Source organism: Phragmites australis, chromosome 8 (genome assembly GCF_958298935.1).
Source record: "Phragmites australis chromosome 8, lpPhrAust1.1, whole genome shotgun sequence".
Taxonomy (NCBI): Eukaryota; Viridiplantae; Streptophyta; class Magnoliopsida; order Poales; family Poaceae; genus Phragmites; species Phragmites australis.
Genome location: NC_084928.1, coordinates 28739565 through 28757456, shown reverse-complemented (window position 1 = coordinate 28757456; position 17892 = coordinate 28739565). Strand labels below are relative to the sequence as shown.

General features: G+C 43.7%; 1 protein-coding gene and 1 pseudogene across 1 annotated transcript; one reads left to right on the top strand and one right to left on the bottom strand.

The window, feature by feature from the left end:
* Positions 1–246: 246 nt before the first annotated feature.
* Positions 247–1832, top strand: LOC133927710 (cytochrome b5-like; annotated as a pseudogene).
* A 364-nt stretch (positions 1833–2196) lies between these two features.
* LOC133926932 (uncharacterized) lies at positions 2197–4727 on the bottom strand. The gene is made up of 3 exons (XM_062373109.1): positions 4325–4727; positions 3756–3976; positions 2197–3207 (listed from the first exon to the last, which is right to left on the bottom strand). The coding sequence occupies exons 1-3, from the start codon at positions 4653–4655 to the stop codon at positions 2629–2631; spliced, it is 1131 nt and encodes a 376-aa protein (XP_062229093.1). The 5' UTR covers positions 4656–4727; the 3' UTR covers positions 2197–2628.
* Between the last annotated feature and the right edge of the window lie 13165 nt (positions 4728–17892).

Here is a 17892-nt window from a genome sequence, read left to right as displayed (position 1 = left end):
ACCAGAACATTTTGAGACTGCCATTATGAACAATAACCTACATAGATACGTTTTTGTAAATTCAGTTGTCTTCTCCTAGGATGTTAGAGACTTGGAATGCACTCTCTTAGGAACCAAGAGGAATATGTTCTTTGAGTACTAAAGCACCAAATTGAAAATATTTAGCTATTTGTCTGCAACTGGTAAGCTTTGACCTTTGTGTGGCCTGCAAGAGAAATGAGTATGTCACAGAATTGATGTATGCGCATGACAGAATATGCTGAATCTGGTGCCCCTGTTTTACTCCAAGTAGCAACCGTGGTCCAAGAGAACGTTTTCTTTGTTTGTGAAACATAAAGCACCCTTCTACAGAGCTATTCTATAGTAAGGTGTGTATCTGTCTGCCCGCGCCCGCAAGAACCCATCCTGCAACAATTTGTGCATGGTTTTTCATTTTTTTACTCAAATTATATCAAATCTGAGCTTCATCTAGTTACTCAATTTTCTTCTTTTCTAGAAAAAATGGTTACTTGCCCCATGCTCGTTTCATCCTGTCATGTTTCATTCCGATGGCTTGTGGCATTGCAATAATTGGTTTGCGCAAGTCACCATGGTGCAGAGTAGCTAGGACCATATGACTAATTTTTCGCGCCATGGCACTAAACAGTCTAAGCTTGCTCAATTGTGAAACATATTTCTCCATATCCTGTGTAGTGTGTAGCTCATTCTTGTTTCGAAGAGGCGAGTGAGACTTCAGTAACAACTCCTTAATAAGCATGCATATGAAACCTGTTTCAGAAGTATTTTTCCCTCTCCAATTCAGCAATCTATATTTTATCAACATCGAAAATCCGAAACGATCCACGATGCAGCAAGAGATGTATTGAGTTCGGTCGGAGATCTGTAGCACATTACTTTGAAAGTTACTCTCTTTTGCTTAGGTGTATATTTGTCCCAAGAAAGCACCTTCAAACAGCATTTTTAATACCAAGTCAGTATTTTTGTTGTAGCAATAGGAAGCATGTAATCAATATGGAAGTTTACTACCTCAGGTGCTAGTCTATCATATAAACCTTATAATATAGATTTTTTTTCTTTGCCTTCCTACAAAGTTTGATGGTTTTCTTACATAAATATATTTGATAAAGACAGGTTGCTTGACCTAAATGACACTTCTTAGGGGCTGCTCTGTTCTATTCTGGTTAGGCTTCAAAACTTATCCTTTTATACTGGTTATATGCATATTTGATAAGCAGTGTTTTCTCCTTCCATACGAAGTTGAAGGTTTCATTCACACAATATTATTTGACAACATTATTTTTTCTCTTTTCTGCTAGTTAGACATGAGACTAGCTCTTTCAACGATTTTACCGCTTCTACAATTATACATCTTAGTAAGCAGGAATTTTATCCTTTCTCGACAAGAACCTCACCAATGCTGTGTTTTGCTCTGTAGGTGTACAACGTGACGAAGTTTTTGGAAGACCACCCAGGAGGCGATGATGTTCTGTTGTCCTCGACTGGTATGCCTTCTTGTCTTTGCATGCTGAGTACTTACTAGTGACTAAGGTTGCAAAAGATGTGCTGCAACTACAATTTGACGTCCATATGCACATTTTACAGCCAAGGACGCGACTGATGATTTTGAAGATGTTGGGCACAGCACCACTGCCCGTGCGGTGACGGATTAGTACTACTTGGGCGACATTGACTCATCTACGATCCCTGCCAGGACGAAGTATGTTCCCCCCAAGCAGCCACACTACAACCAGGACAAGACCCCCAAGTTCATCATCAAGATCCTCCTGCTCTTGGTTCCCCTGGCAATCTACACCAAGTCGGAGTCCGCTTAGCTTTGTTGTCCATGGTGTTACAAGAGCTGAACTTGTTGAATAAGTTAGCAAGAGTTTCAGTGAGGTTTACCATTGTAACTAATCATGAATTCGTCGAATGTTCTGAGCTGCTGTGGGTTCTGTGGCTTGGGATGTTCGTTTGATGATTAAAAATGGTATTGGAACACGCATTACTTTATTTGTTATCTCTGTTGTTGTCGAGGTTGCACATTGCTTGTCATTGACTATTACAGTCAAATCCTGTTTTAGATTATAATTTCCTTTTCTGGTTCAGTTTACAATAGGAACAAGTCCAATTTGCTCAGATCTTTGGTTGTGTTCCTTTGCTCAGATCTTCAAAACACCATCCAGTGGTCACCAAAAATTCTGAAAATATTTGGCTGTAGAGTGTCCTATCTTCAAATGTTCCACAAAGTTTTTGCTCAAAAATGGAATTGTACAATATGAAGCAAAAAAGACAAATTTTAGGGAAACAAAAACTTGTCTATTTTGCTTCTAGCCATGATTTAGGCTGACATTTTCGTACAGAACTTTAAGGTAGCATCCTCTACACTACCAATTTTTTTCAGAAAGTTTTGTGACTACGTAGATGGGTGTTTTTGAAGGTTGAGAGCAAAATGAACACAGTATTTTTCTGATTTTTGCTGTACAATTTTCAAATGGGAGCAATTCTTGAAATATTAATAAAAAATATATTTTGGGGGAAAAATTGAAGAGAGATGTGATGTGGACTGTACAATAACGAACAGATTAGCACTGATATGTGAGATTTCCGTAACACGACCAATCCAAAAGCTCACACTTCATCATTTACCGACCAAGTAACCTTCACGAGCATGGTAGTTGCACCAACAGTAATTTCACCTTTACCTCCGCCGTTGGTATCCGGAGCAAAATCAATAGTGCCTTCATCACCAGTCTGGGCAACAATAGTCACTGACAGCTTCTCCGCTAGACAGACAGATACAACACGTCGCAAAAGTTGGATGACTCCTTTACCATCCCCATTCATCATACCAGCCACTTTGCTATCATGAAGCACAAGACAATTATTCGGGATGCTGGTGATGCAAGCAGTGATTTTTCCATAAAATTCTCCCTGTAGAACTTCAATTGCAATAGTAGCCTCCACTGCATAGTTCACAACTGCATACATCACCTCCACAGTACTGAGCCTGGTAGCAAGAGATCTGCTTTCAACCTTGCTGTAGTTACTCAACACTCGATTGGCTACGCCCCCGATAGTCAAGAATCCTTTACTAAGTTCTTTCTCCTCCTGCCCTTGATGATCCTTGATCTTCAGATCAATCTCAACATATACAGGATCTAGTAAAACAAGTCCTCGTTTTGGGCCACTCAAGATCAACGATTCATCCTACGAAAAAGTCTATAAGTTAGGTTAATGGTATATTTCTCTGAATTTATAGTGATATAAATCAAAGTACGCGAAAATTAAGCAACGTGGCATATATACTCCAAATGGTAATATCATGAACATGAATGAGAAGATGAGAAATTAATAAACAAGCAAGATATGAAAATGATACTATATAAAACTGCATGGTCTAGTGGGCATCACTATTATGCATCTACTGAAAATTCATTTGTCTAAAAAAAACACTACAAACAAACACATAACAGGTATATGCTTCATTTTGAACATGTGCCTTTTATTAAGGCCACACAACATGGTCACCTTACATTCTGCTGATCAATCAGTGACATGTAAAATTCCACCTTTCAGCGGCATACAAGTTCAGAACCAGAAATATGGAGATGCCTATCACCTAGAGGATTGAAGATGTTTATTGACAACCACTAGAGATTACATTACATTGTTGATAACTAGAAATTAAATGCAGATCAGTATTAAACATTGCATTTTTATCAATTCGCAAGAAGGGATAGCCTACTCCTATGTACCTCAGAGTTGATGAGTTGGTAATGATCTTTATCACGGTTGAAGAGAAAAACACACTTCTCTTCAAGGTTGTCTCTAGCAATTGCTGTGCCGTACACATGGATTGGGAAGCCAACATCCGAGGAGGCTATCTTCACGGAGAAGATGTTTACCGCAGGCAACAGCGAGTATTCATTGCCCTTTTTGTAGACTCTATCAGTGTTTCTCATCGGTTCAAGGGGTGCTGCAGTGTAGAAAACAAAAACAATGGAATTATATTAATTGTTACGATTGAAACTAATGTTAATACTGAAGTACACATGCAGAGTGAGGCTTTTTTTCAACAATTTTTTTTTACGAACGTAAGGAGGTTAACTGTACTAGTTTTTAGTAACACAATCAAGCAGTACCAAATTAAAAAAAAAAAAATCACCGTGCACAGTGTAGAATAATTTGATCGAGTACCCAACAATGCATCAATGAAGCAGGATAATTTTATGAATTAAATTTTCACCGCTAGCGAACAAGCAAGATGCAAGCAGTAGAACTCATGTGAGGGAAGGTAAGTTTAATTGATAGATGATCAACTTACACTCCTCGTCGAGGTCGAATTTGCTGAAGTCGGCGAAGCAGAATCGGTTGTAGTATTTGCCGCCCTGCTTGGGATCCTCGTCGAGGATCCTAGCCTTGACGTCATTTATGGCTTTCATCGCCAAAACGCGCAGCTCCTCCTTGCGCGCCGCCTCCTGTTCTCTCCGCATCCGCCTCTCATGATCAGCCACCGCCTCTGCCTCGTCGAAGAAGAAAGGTTCCAGGCCTGCGCACTCCTCTTCATCGTCGTACTCCTCCACCACCGGCATGTAAGAGCACCCGCCGGAGCCCAAGCCGCCGTTGCCGTTCGACACGCCGCCGCCCTCCTGCATGACCACGCCACCGCCCAAGGAAAGCTTGGAAGGGGAAAGAAGGGGATATTCCTATCTGATCCGATGCGATGGTTTGTGAGTCGGCCTGAGAGGCGGACCACCACTAAGCATAACGTTACGTGGCCCACCATGCTATGGATATGGGCTTTCATACTGATCCGGCCTATTTGTACAGTGCAAATAGGGAATTTTTCTATATATTATTTCCAATTTTTTCAAGATTACATGTTCGTTTTAAAAATAATGAAATCTACCTTACCATCGCCGTTCAACACGCGACAAGAAGATCTCGCCCATTAAACGAGCGACACCTTGTAGACCCCAACTTGCAGCGCATTTAATAATCTGGGAGACCTTGTGTAATACCGAATTTTTTGAAAAAAAAAGAGAGAGATTTGACCGAATTTTGACTTTTTGATCCGTGGCTCGTATGGACGATCGGAGACTGTGGTTGCGTTCATCTCGTTGAGACGAATCCATTTTGCTATTCATATATCCGTTCTGGGCACTTTGTGACCCGTAGCAAGTTCAATAAATTTAGACCGTTCGTTGTTAAAAAAAATATAAGTATCGGATGGATCGGTCCTCAACCCGATCCATCCAGACACTTTGAGCCGCTCGCGATCGCCTCTCTCTCTCTCTCTCTCTCTCTCTCTCTCTCTCTCTCTCTCTCTCTTTCTCTCTCCCCATCGCCGCTGCGTGCTGCTCGCTCTCCGCCGGCCGCCGGCGCCGCTGCCTGCTCCTGCTGCCGCTGCACTGTGTTGCGCCGCCGGCCGCCGCCTCCTCCACCGGACCAGCACGTCGCCGCACTGCCTGACAGCCCGCGCTCACCGCCGCCCTGCCGCTGCGCCGCGCCACCGCTCGCCGTGTGCCGCCATCGCGCCGGGCCGGCTGCCTCTCTCTCTCTCTCTCTCTCTCTCTCTCTCTCTCTCTCTGTGTGGCGTGGCCGAAGAAGCAGGTAGCACCAACCAGCCGAAGCAGTAGCCAGCAGCGCTGAGCGAAGAGCCAGGAAGAAGAAAGGAAGAAAGAGAAGAGAAAAGAAAAGAAAAGAAAAGAAAAGAGAGGAAAAAGAAAAAAAGAGAAAAGAAAAGAAAAGAGAAGAAAAAGAAAAAAGAGAAAAGGAAAAAGGGGAAGAAAAAAAAAGAAAAAGGGAAAAGTTGGAAATTTTGGAATTTTGTCGGATTCGTCGGCAATCCTTCGAAGGTGATTTCTCGGTAATTCCTGGACATTTGTGGTTGGATTGAATCAAATCAATCAATTCCCGTCGTATCATTTCATGTGATCAATAGTCTGATTCATTTCGATAATCGTTGTTGATTCAAAGATACGACATCCGAGTTGAAGTATTCTTTTCGTTCATCGAAGCGAAGTCTAATTAGTAAGAATTTTAGTTCAACTTTGAATTGGAAATAGTGTATCATTTCATGTGATACAGTTTCTGTTCAGCTTTCCAAAATATAGGCGTATACGCGACGTTTTCAAACGTAGGGTTGACGCTTCATATTTTATGTATTTAAATGTGTTTTAGTGCTAATAATATACCTGTACAGGTGGTACCACTTCTGGACGTTCTTGATCGAATTTCTTCGTCGCTTTTGGTAAAAGGCAAGTAACGTGGGGGTGTGATTCCGTGCTATGTTTATATTCATGTCTTACTTCTTTTGCAAATAAAATTGAAGTATATGGTTTTCTTTTCTAATTCATTCAAATCATGGATGACGTTGCATTCGATTATTTAAATCCATGCTTTTCTTATTGATTTGGATTGTACCTTTGTCTTCATGAATTAGTTGTGGTTTTTATCATGAGCCATTCAAAAAGGAATGAAGAAATATTCTGAAAGGCTATTCTCTTTAAAACCGTGTGTTTTTCTTGTTGATGTGAGAAGAATGTTTATTTCCCAAATGCTTTTAAACTAAGTGAGATATGTTTATATTCATAGCGGTTACTTGCTGAGCTCGTCTCACCCCCTATAAAATCTTTACAGGTATGTTTAGATGTTGACGTGCATTTTGGGGATGGATCTTAGTAGCTGCACATACTACCTCATCACCATGTTGATAGCTCAACCGGTGTTATAAGTGGTGTTTTTGGTGGTCTGCCGTTTTGCTTGGTTTATGTTGTGGTACGACGCTGGTAGCGTCGTGAAGATTTCTATATATATGCAGGTTATATTATATACTGTCTGCCTGTGATCTCTTTTGGTCAGTTATACCGTCCTATAGAGGAAATGCTGTCAAATTTCCTATTTTTAAATAATTAGGCTTAGTTGTAAAGTAGGGTGTTACACCTTGTTCTCGCCCGCTGAACAGGCAAGACCTTCCTCTCGCTCGTTCAACGGGTGATATCTTATTCTCGCTCGCTAAACGGGAGAGACCTTCCTCTTATCTGTTTAACGGGCGATACCTTCGTATAATTAGTATTTTAATAGAATTTATATTCTGTAAATTGAAAAATATTGTATATTAATTTTCTAAAAAAAAATTAGTTGGTGTAAAAGTGTGTGAAATTTTTTTGTAACAAGTGACATTACAAAATCTAATTTGTCAAACAGTAGTAGTTATAAAACACAAATATTATATAACCCAGCATAAAGTTTACATACGATGATAAATATTACATGGGATATGGGGTTTTTCATCGCCGCGCGAATGGAACATAACGATTAAGAGATAACAATAAATTTTGGCATGTACAGTACGCCGAATAGCGTGCCGCTGCTAAACCTAACATGCCTTAGAGAATGAAAATAGATCGAGGTAAAATAGATGCTCTCTACTGAGTGCACCTAGGATATTTGCCCTTTCTTAGGGCATCGGGCCCCCCGCCTTATCGCGACGGGCCCTCTCTCGCTTTCTTTCTCTCTCTGCTTCGTGTGCTTGAGCCGCGGTGTTCCTGATGCGCTCCTTCTCATACCGCTTCATCCATAGTTCCTCCTGATATCGCTCGTACTCTCAGCGTTGGTAAGTTTTCCTCCTCCACCGTATCTCCATATCCACCCACCGCTTCTGGTCCTCATTTTGCTCCATATCGAGCCATTGCATGAAGTCGCAGATAGGTGGAGGAGACTAGACAAAAGAAACAAGAGGGAAGATTAGTAAGAGAGTACATAAAATCGTGTGAAAAGTGCCACATGAGTGATCTATGTCGTTATACCAGTGGGTACTCATACGGTCCATATCGAGATTTATCGTACTAGTAGTTAGCACACATGAAGAAGCATAGGCCATATGTGTAGGATATGTCATGGGACTCGCAAAACCTACAAGGACTGCTACAAAAGCACATCGGTAGTTCGACCTCCTAAAGGATGAAAATCCCCCAGTGTTTCTTAGGTGGACTTAATGGAGCTGAGTAAGACATTGCAATTAAGAAATGTGAGGAATGAGTGATCTATTCATGGATGAGGGTAGAGTTATTTATAATGGATGGGGGCTAGTGCATGGACTGAGTGCACGGGTCCATGGTGGACCGGAGCGGCCGGCGGTGGCACTATGCGGCGGAGAGTGGCCGGAGTTGGCCGGAACGGGGGCTTCGGTGTCCATGTTTCACCGACGAGCCACGGAAAAGAAAGAGGGAGGATTGGCGATCTCACCCCGAGCGTCGATGGGGTTGGAGCGACGGCGATGTGACCGGGTGACGAGGACAAGGGGTGAAGATGGTCGGAGTGCACCTGGGAGAAGGTTCCGGTGGCCAATCAGGGACGAGGACCTTCGGACTTGCCTCCAGAGTTCCTTGCAAAACCAAAGGGGCAGTTAGTCAGGCCGGAGATGGCAGCGGTAGTAGCACAACTCACTTGAGACGACGGCGGCGGTGAACTGGGTGAGGAGAGAGGGCGGGAAAGGTTGGACGAGGTGCGCGAAAGAACGGCAGACTTGGTGGTATAGGATTTATAGAGGGGAAGGGAGAGGGAGAGACGCACGGTTCGGCCAGACTTCATCGTCGGAGATAAACCCGCACTGGCGAAAATGGCAACGGATGATCGTTTCACGTGATTGAAGAGGGAAAAGGGAGGAGAAAGGGTGTGTGTGTGTGTGGCGGTTCGGTGCTCGGGCGAGAAGGCGAAAGGAGGCGGCTCCAATTGGAAATGACAGCGGCGGCAGCATGGGAGCAGGGAGGTGAGCGGCCGGAGGAGGAAGACGAGGCGGAGTTCGGCTCGGCTCAGCGGCAACTCGGTAGCGGCTCGGCAGCTTAAGTTGGGCCCTCAAAGTAGAGAGGGTGGGGCGGCAGCTGGCTTGGGGAGACCGGCTCAGTCGGATGGGCTTGACCCAAACTGAGAGAAAGAGAGGGAGGGCGGACAGGCCTTGGCCCAGGAGAGAGGGAGAGGGGAGAGGGGTTTTGGGTCAGATTTTAATGGAGTTTTGGCCTGGGTTGAGTTTCTTTTATTTCTCTTTTTTATTTCCTTTATGTTTCCAACTCTAATTCAAATCTAAACCGAATTCAAACGAGTTTTTGAAACAATTTTCACCCAAGAAATTCAGAGAGGGAGAAAAAGGGACCTACTATGATTATAGAGCCAGCATGAATGCAGTAGATCAAAATATAACAAAGTTATTTATTTGATTTATAAAAATACTATTTTATTCCTATGCTAGTGGTGATGCTATCAACTAATTTATGGGAAAAAATTTAATAATTGACAAAGCCAAAAATTAGGGTGTTACACGAACCAATAGCCCTAACGTCCCTCTAACCCCTGAAATTACCATTGAACTTGAACCCTAATGCCTTACCTAACTCGACGGTGTTGACTCTACACGCCAGAACAATATACTCGGAATCGTCGCTCGATTTCATTTCAGTCGGCTTAGGTTTCGTCTCTGGTTATAGAGTCGGTACCACCAACCAGAGTTGGGAGGGACCATCGGATCGGTGATATTATAATCAAATTACATTTATGAGGTTTGGCGTCCGGTCACATGTGTTTATGAGATAGTGACACAGTTTAATCAGCTTTATAAGTACTCCCTGCGATTGGTAGGTCCAAGCGAGAGTGTATGGAGGGTCACATGTAGAGATGGGACTTGGGCTGGGCTGGCATGGCACGACACAACCTCTTCGTGTCTTGTGCCACCTCGTGCCAAGCAGACTCGGCCTGTTCAGCCCGTCGGGCTATGCCATGCCAGCATGGCAAGCTGACGGCCAGGCCCAAGCATGACCCATGGCACGCCTTGCCGACATAGGCACGACCCTTGCATTTGTGAACTTGTATATAGTCACTGCTGCATGATTAAGCACCGTCAAATATTTGATCTGGCTGTCACAATAAGCAAACACGATTGTTATGCTCGATGAACAAGGACACGCATAAACATAATTGGCAACAGTCAACAAACAAGCTTCGATCTGTTCGTGGATATTCGTAAGACTCTCTTACAACAATTGATCAGTGCCATAATGAGAGATTCAGACAAAATGTTACGAGCCCAGTGACGTACGGACTGTCAGGCACTTGTATTAGCTTGACCTATCGTCAATGACAGTACGTTCCAATCACCAACCAACAACTCTACAAGAATCAGGCTCATTTGTGCCAGGCTGGCCCAGGCACACAGGCACGACCTATTATTTGGATCAGGTCATACCGTCTATCGTGCTAAGACCCTAGATACAGCACGGCCCACACATCTGCACCATGCTGACCCAGCCTAATTTTTCTCGTACCGTGTCGTACTATAGGCCGTGCTAAATCTTCGTACCATGGGCTGTCCTAATTCGGTCCAGTCTAAGTTTCACCTCTAGTCACATGGTTTCCTTTTACTGTTACAAAGGGCTCCAGTGAAGTCTGCGTTTGCTACAATCGTATCAACTGTTGGAACAATTTTTCCAAACTTCCGAAACAGATCTTACAACTTGAATGAGCCGCTGATTTTTACGGACAGAAAAGGAAGAAAGTCTCCATGCGTGCCTATTTAGTTGAATTTGAGTTCTTCTCTTTTCCCTCCGCGGCAGGCTGCAAACTGATCCCCTAGTTTCTGTTCCTAGTTGCCGGAATGGCTCTTCGGTGTTCCCACTGGAGGCTTTGCATTGCTTCGACGCAACCACCAGCACCGCGAAATGAACCGCACTGGTGACCTTATTTCTGGGTGGGAACGCGAGATGGGCCCACGCTATTTTTACTCATTTATCCAGAGCTTTGGGCGTTTGCTTTAAAACAGACAGAATAAAAAGCACGACCAGGCGATAATCGTTCGTCGCACGCGTCATGGCTGCTGAGCAGATCGAAATTTCTGGTTCGCCCAGCCAAGTCACGGACGATGGATTGTGCAGAGCTCGCTGCCTACGAGCAGAGACAGACAGGGAGGCCCAGGTGGAGCTGAATGAGGGTAAGTGGAAAGTTTGTGCCGATAATTTTTTATTAAAAACTTTTTTGGTATTTTTTTCTTAAAATTTTTGCTTCAAACTTTTCCTCAACACTTTTAAACCAAACTTTTGCTTCAAAATGTTTTTTTTTCAAAACTTTTTTTCTCAAAACTTTTTTTCTCAAAACTTTTAAATCAAATTTCAAAAAAAGGATTTCCAAAGAGGCTTGTCCAACAACGAAGCAGCCTAGCTACACATGAGCTCTCCGCGCGCATGTGGGCCTCACCTAGGGTTCAATTTATTGACAGTAACCGTCAAAATTCGTGGTTACCGACCTTACCACTCCGGTCCGATTTCAGAAACCGAACGGTAACCGAATTTGAATTAAAAAATAAAAAAAAATAAAAAAAACTAGACACAATTCTAAGACCCTCTGTGGAAACATTTTCAAAAATAATGTCGTTTATATCATATTCTATAGGAGTAAGTTTAAAAAAATGAAAAAAGTTAAAACGTACCGCTCAGTTATTAACTCATGTTAAGGAAAAGCTTAACATGTAAATATATATTTTTTTTGCATAGTATGTATCTTAAGAAGATCTTTAAAATTGATTTCACTTTATGTAGAGTTTTATTAATTTCTCTATGATTTTTTCAAAATTCACAAGTATAAAGTGAATATGTTAAGAGACAACACTGTAATTAACTTTTCATATCTATTATTATTTTTCCTATATAAAATATAGTATAAGTAAACTAATAGTGGTTTCACTAATTTTAAAGGTATGATGGGTCAGTTATGAATTAATCTAGTCACAACATATTTAAACAATCTTGCATGTTACAATAACTAATTCATGAGTTCATGTATTTTTAAAAGACATAGAATCATGTAAGAAGACTAAAAAATTAGTTTCATAATTTTTGGATTAGCAAAGGGTAAACTATGTATTTAACTTGGTTTAACAAATACATTTTCTCATTTTCAACTTGTTATGAGTATAAATACTTTTATCATGTATCTCATGTTACAAGTAAACTGGCCAAATTTGTTTCACATTATTTGAAACTTAGATAAATTAGTTGTTGATTTTACAAAATTGAGCCGATTTTTAGGTTTTTGTTGTTGAACTTCACTGAAAATCGAGAAAATAGCTCAATAAATCGAAAAAAACAAGCGGTTATCAACAATATGGAAAATTCGAGAAAACCACTTGATAAATTGAGAAAATCGCTCGGTAACCGGTCCAATTTGACCGGTTACCGAGAGACGATTCTGACTCATTTTTATCAAATTTTAAATTTTAGTAAATAAATTTTATCCAAATTTTAACCGAATTTCAAACAATTATCACGATAATTACAAATTTTCAATAACCACCCGAGCTCGATAACGGATGACCGGTCGTTAAGTTGAACCTTGGCCTCGGCCCCGCAGCCTGCTCCGAAGCAAGCTGAACCGGCGGACGCGCTTTTCCACCCTGGGCCACGTGCCAGCCGGCGACAAATTTGTCCGCGGAAGAAAATTATATGAGACCCTCTGCAGAAATGCCTCCGTGAGACCCTGATCTATACCGTTCGTTTTGGATTTAACGGTCTGATTGAACACATGTAAAAAGAGTAGAGCACACATGTCACATACAGGTAGGGGTCTTTCTGTGAGATTCGGTCCCGTATAATTTGCTTCCCTTCCGCGCCCGCGCGCCCGACCGCGCGTCGTTTTCCTGTCGGAAAAGGGCCGCGAGTTTTACTGCTCGCGGGCGCGCTCTAATTAGCGCTGTCCTGAGCAGACCAAGCTGGCGGAGGAGCAGCTGGCACCCCTGCTCCGCGCCCCGGCGAGCGCCGGCCGGGAGGCGGTGGCGGACCATGAAGATGGAGGCGGCTTCTCGTGGCTGACGCTGCTCGGCTTCGCCTTCCTGACCTTCAACTCGGCCATGGCCATCTACCGGTCCAACGGAGCCGCCGCCGCCGTCGCCTTTGTGACGTTCTCGTACACCGACCTGGTCTTGCTGTTCTGCTGCCTCCGGTGGTTCGAGAAGGAAGCCCCGGGTTCCGCCACCAGACGAGCTCAAAGTTGCAGTCTGGGTGCCCACGACCCTGCTCACGGCCGTCGTTTTCTCCTACAAGGTCGCAGCCATCATGCCCGTCCCCGTTCAGGTGCTCGTCTGGACGATGGCTGGCGCCACTGTGCTCGGAGGTTTCTACACCTTCTTTTTGCACCGCGAAGGAAAATGCAAGTTCCGGTGCTATATTAATTTCTCTTCGTTATCGTCTTGCTCTTGTTTGCTACATCTTTCGGGCTCTGCTGCTAGACGCGGCGTCGCCATCGGCCTCCGACCGGGCTTACTGTCTTATCCAAAATCTTTACCCCTCTCCTATCTCTATTCTCCAAATACAAACATGCAGCTAGCGGCGTTCCTAACATTACTTCTGGTCTCGTGCGGGCTGGCCGGACCGGGTTCGGTTCCTAAGTCGGTTAGCCGCCTCTAATACAACCTTGCTTCAGAGCTGTCAGAAAAGCATGAGCTCGGCTCAAGCTCGAGTTGAACTATACTTGACTAGCGTACGAGTCGAGCTTGACAAGCATAGATAGCTTGTGAATTTTAATGAGCCAGCTCGAGTAGTTCGATTTGAGTTAAGCTTACTTGAGAGCTAAGTGAGGTGTTTGGCGGGCTCTAAAATCTAGATCTAAATCTAGATATCGTGGATCTGGACGAAATCCTACCAAACGAGGCGGCGACTTCACGTTTTTATGGAGCAATCTAATTCATGAATCTCTCCCCCTTTTGTAATTTTATGGAGTAGTCAAATTGTTGCTCCAAAATTATGGATTTGCTCCCGTGAAAATCAATCAACCCTCCTAGTTAAGAAGATATTATCCGCTTTTGTCGTCAGTCGATTGATCTTCCCCACAGTAGATCTGTCACAGAGCCCCCATGTTTTAAATTTGGTCTGACTTGAGTTTGTGTCACCGAGCAACCGAGCTTGTTCTCAAGCGTTGATGTCTAATTGCGAACTACTAATGAGTTACATGTTAGCAACCTTGCCAGATTGAGTCAAGTTTACTCGAGCTCTCGTCGTTCTGAGCTTAGCTAAAGCTTGAGCTACTTTAGGGTCTTTGGGCCACGCGTAACTTAGGTTCGGGAACCTTTGAGGCTTCATCCTAAAGATAGGCTAGAAGAAGCCCGGACGCCTCTTCTATCAAGAAGAGAGGATGGGGATTCAGACATGTATCTTCTGAGATACTACTGTTAGAGTCTACGAGGTCAGCCTTGGTGATCAATCTGCCACAAGATATATAAAACTTGCATCCCTACCTAATCAATTTATCCATTTCGCTTCATCTCTGATGAATTTTGTTGCAAGATTTCATTTACTTGTGATGGGTTTTACCGACGCGATGCACGCCTAGACGACAATTGCAACGTCTAGATAGGCAATCTGCACCAGAGTGAGTTGGGTACAAACAAATTTGGAATCCTCCTATTTTCTTCCTGCCGCATTGATCATTGGCATCCATGACATCTTTGCAAGATCCGAATTTATTGGTGAGGAGATAAAAGTCTAGCACACTCATCGACTCAAGGATTTGAATTTCCAATTCAAGAGTATCTTATTAGTAAATACTTATGAAAGTTCTTTAATAAATATTTGAGAAACCAAGTTAAGATGTGACTTAGTTTATCTTGTATAATGAGTGATTGACGTTTGTGCGACTTTTGTTGGTTAGCATATGCATGGTTATATACTGAAATGTTGATTTTGTCTAACTAAAGTTGAAAAGAATTGGAGTTTGTATCGGTGTCTCGGTGCAGGAAGCTTGCACTCATCGGATAGTCCGCTACGATGGTTTTTGACGTCACCGTATAGTCTGTTGTGTGGTAGATATGAGTACCGGAGCTTTTCAGCGTAGAGACAGAGAAAAATTCATTCACCGAAATATCTTGTGTAGGTGAGAGTGAGTACCGGACTAATTTTTTCAGAGAAGGGTACAAATGTGAAAGTCTGGTGCGGTAGCCTCACCGGATGGTCTCGTGTGTGCACGAGTGATCACCAGAGGTTTTACCAGATAAAGATTTTCAGAGAGGTTAAAAAACTAAGTTCCAGTGATGATGTATTCACCGGATAGTCCGGTGATGAGCGTGTGAACACCAGAGAGTATCATCGGAGCCTTTCTGTCGGAGGATGAACTCCTGTCGCAGGGATCCGAGAGACCCCTTTTTAGAGATTTGGCCGGGGGGATGATCCTGGATAAGCTTGTTTGGGAAATAAGCGAGAACGGAAATAAATGTAGTGGCTGGTGGGAGATGATCGTCCTAGTGCGAGAAAGATGGGTGCCCCGGGGTTTAGACAGGTTCGGGCCGCACGGAGGCGTAACACCCTACTCCTGTGTGTGTGTTATATCTCTTCTTGAAGGGAATTCTTCAAGAATGTATCTGTTACAGGGGTGAGCTACCTACAGAGAGCTTGAGGCTCTCGTGTTTAGCTTGGCCTTTTTTTTGTTTGTGATGTTCTTCGCCTTTTTATCTGGGCTTCCTTGCCTTGTTTTCCTTGTTTTTCCGTCTATCCCCCGAGGGCTCTCTATCCTTTCCTTTTATAGGTGCGCCGACCTTGACTTATCCAGAATGGGAAAGAGGGGGCGCAAATACCAAGGTGCCACGGAGAAAGGCGTCATCATTCCGTCTTGGCGAAGTGACAGGGGCGGTGGAAAAATGCGGCGCGCATCCGACCACCCGCCACTGTGGATGCCCTCCGGCGCCATTAAGGGGGCCCACTGGGCAGCCTCAGAGGTGCCCGGTGCGCCCACCCTGTCTTGTTCTTCTGCCAGGGCAGGGTGGCAGGCGGAGTGCTTCGATTCTGGCAACGTTATCCCGAGGCATCCAGATGAAACGGGACAGGACCCGTGCATTTAATGGACCCACGCCCCCCTACCAGTGCATGGCGGGGTCTAACACTGGGGCGTGGGCAGCTAAGAATGTCAGGATGTCAGGATATCAGACCGCGCGTGCCTATTAAATGCGGCATTGGGCCCTTGACTGGCTGACACCCCGACGATGGGACCCTTCGAGTCGTCGGACGATCTTGCGCGAACCTTCGGGGAACCGAGTCCTCGGGGGCTGCCACGTGCAGCCCCGAGCACTCTCTCCTGAGTACTTGGGTGAGATCTTCGGGGAACTGAGTCCTCGGGGGCTGCCACGTGCAGCCCCGAGCACTCTCTCCCGAGCACTTGGATGAGACCTTCGGGGAACCGAGTCCTCGGGGGCTGCCACGTGCAGCCCCGAGCACTCTCTCCCGAGCACTTGGATGAGCACTTCCTTCCCGGTATTTGGACTCTGCGGATCATCGGGGAACCGGGGTGCTCGGGAACCTAGAGGCTACGGCCCCGAGCACCTTCCCCCGGGACTTAGTTTCTTCTTCTCCTGCAGGGTGGACCCCGCGGGATGGTGACATGTGGCGGACGGCCGGTCCGGTCTTGGGACTCAGGGACCCCTGGTTCCTAATACACCGACACTTTCAGTTCTGCGGTGTTGGGATTTTATGATCACTGGACTAATTTTTCTGGAGAGAAATGTAAACCAGGTTCTAGTGAAGTTGTACTCACCGGATGATCCGGTGTTGCACTAGTGTGAACGACGGGCCATCTGGTGTTTATATTTTTATTACGTCTGATAAGACTTGCGACAGTCAAGATCGTAAGATGGAGGACACGCGTCAACATCGAAAGGCTTGCTTGAGGTCAAAGCAAGAAGATGTGAGTCACGCCTTAAGAAGCGTGCGAGTCGGTTTCCCGGTTTGGTCACAAAACCGCAGGTGGATAGAGTGCACATGGTATCATCGCGAAGCTTGTGTTAAGGTGAAGCTAAGTCATGAAGGCGCCACGGTCGTCCTATAGATGCAAGAGAAAATAAACCAAAATGCCCCCGATGGTAGATAGAAATATACTACAAGAAAGGAGTATTTTAGGACCTCAAGTTTCCTAGGCTATAAATAGAGGAATATGACTAGTTGGGAAGCTCTCCACTTGAAATATCCGTATGAGAGCCTTATGATAGGATTTTAGAGGAGAGAGATGAGTACTTAGTCTATGTAATATGTAAGAGTTTTGAGAGATAAATCTTTATAATCCGTCTAAAATAGAGCTGACCTCTTTGAGTAATGAAGTTTAAGTTTTTGCATATCTTAAATTCTCCTCTTTCTAGTTTCTTTCTATTGGTTCCATTGCAAGTTTGCAAGTTTTTGGTGTTTTGTTATTGATTTTGTTTTTATTTTTAGTTGAAATTACAACATTTGGAAGTTGTTTTTCTTGATGCTAGAGGCATAGAATTCATATGCACATACATATGTGATGGGGACTTGAATTCTCTTACCTCTAGACCATCATCTTGGAGGATTTATTTATCCTGTGATCTTTTCTCTGTTTCGTTCATCTTCAAAGTTGCAAGCTTTTAGGCCAAAAAATACATAGAATAGTTTTGAATGAAACCTATAGTTCATACTCCATCCGTGAAGTCATATTGCCTTGAAACTTTTCATCTTTCTTTGTCTCCCTGAGTATTTTGCTTCCGTTCAAGATTTAAAGTGTGTTGGGTGATTAAAAATAGGAGAAGGTTATCTATTTTGCAAGAAATTATTGAGACGTCTATTCACCTCCTCTATTCGCTACTTTCGGTCCTATAATATTTGAGGATGAAAAACAGGGAATTAATGTGGAAAAAAACTGCTGATTCTTAGTTCACACGGTTTGTGGCTTAGGGCCAAAACACAAAATTATCATGATAAGGTACAAGGCAAGGCTTCCAGTTCAATAAAACAAAAAAAAATAGTAAGATGAATCAGGGATGATATGAAAATGAAAAAGAGAGTGAGGAATAAAACCCATGATGTCTTCGCACAAGACCACCACTTACATATTGAATATGTTACATAGCAATAA

Bases quoted from the DNA above. Each gene is read 5' to 3' on its own strand.
- LOC133926932 (XM_062373109.1), bottom strand. From the start codon at position 4,655: ATGCAGGAGGGCGGCGGCGTGTCGAACGGCAACGGCGGCTTGGGCTCC. The intron at 3,977-4,324 runs GTAAGTTGATCA...TCTACACTGCAG, and splicing joins ATTCGACCTCGACGAGGAGT to CACCCCTTGAACCGATGAGA. The intron at 3,208-3,755 runs GTACATAGGAGT...ACTTTTTCGTAG, and splicing joins ACCAACTCATCAACTCTGAG to GATGAATCGTTGATCTTGAG.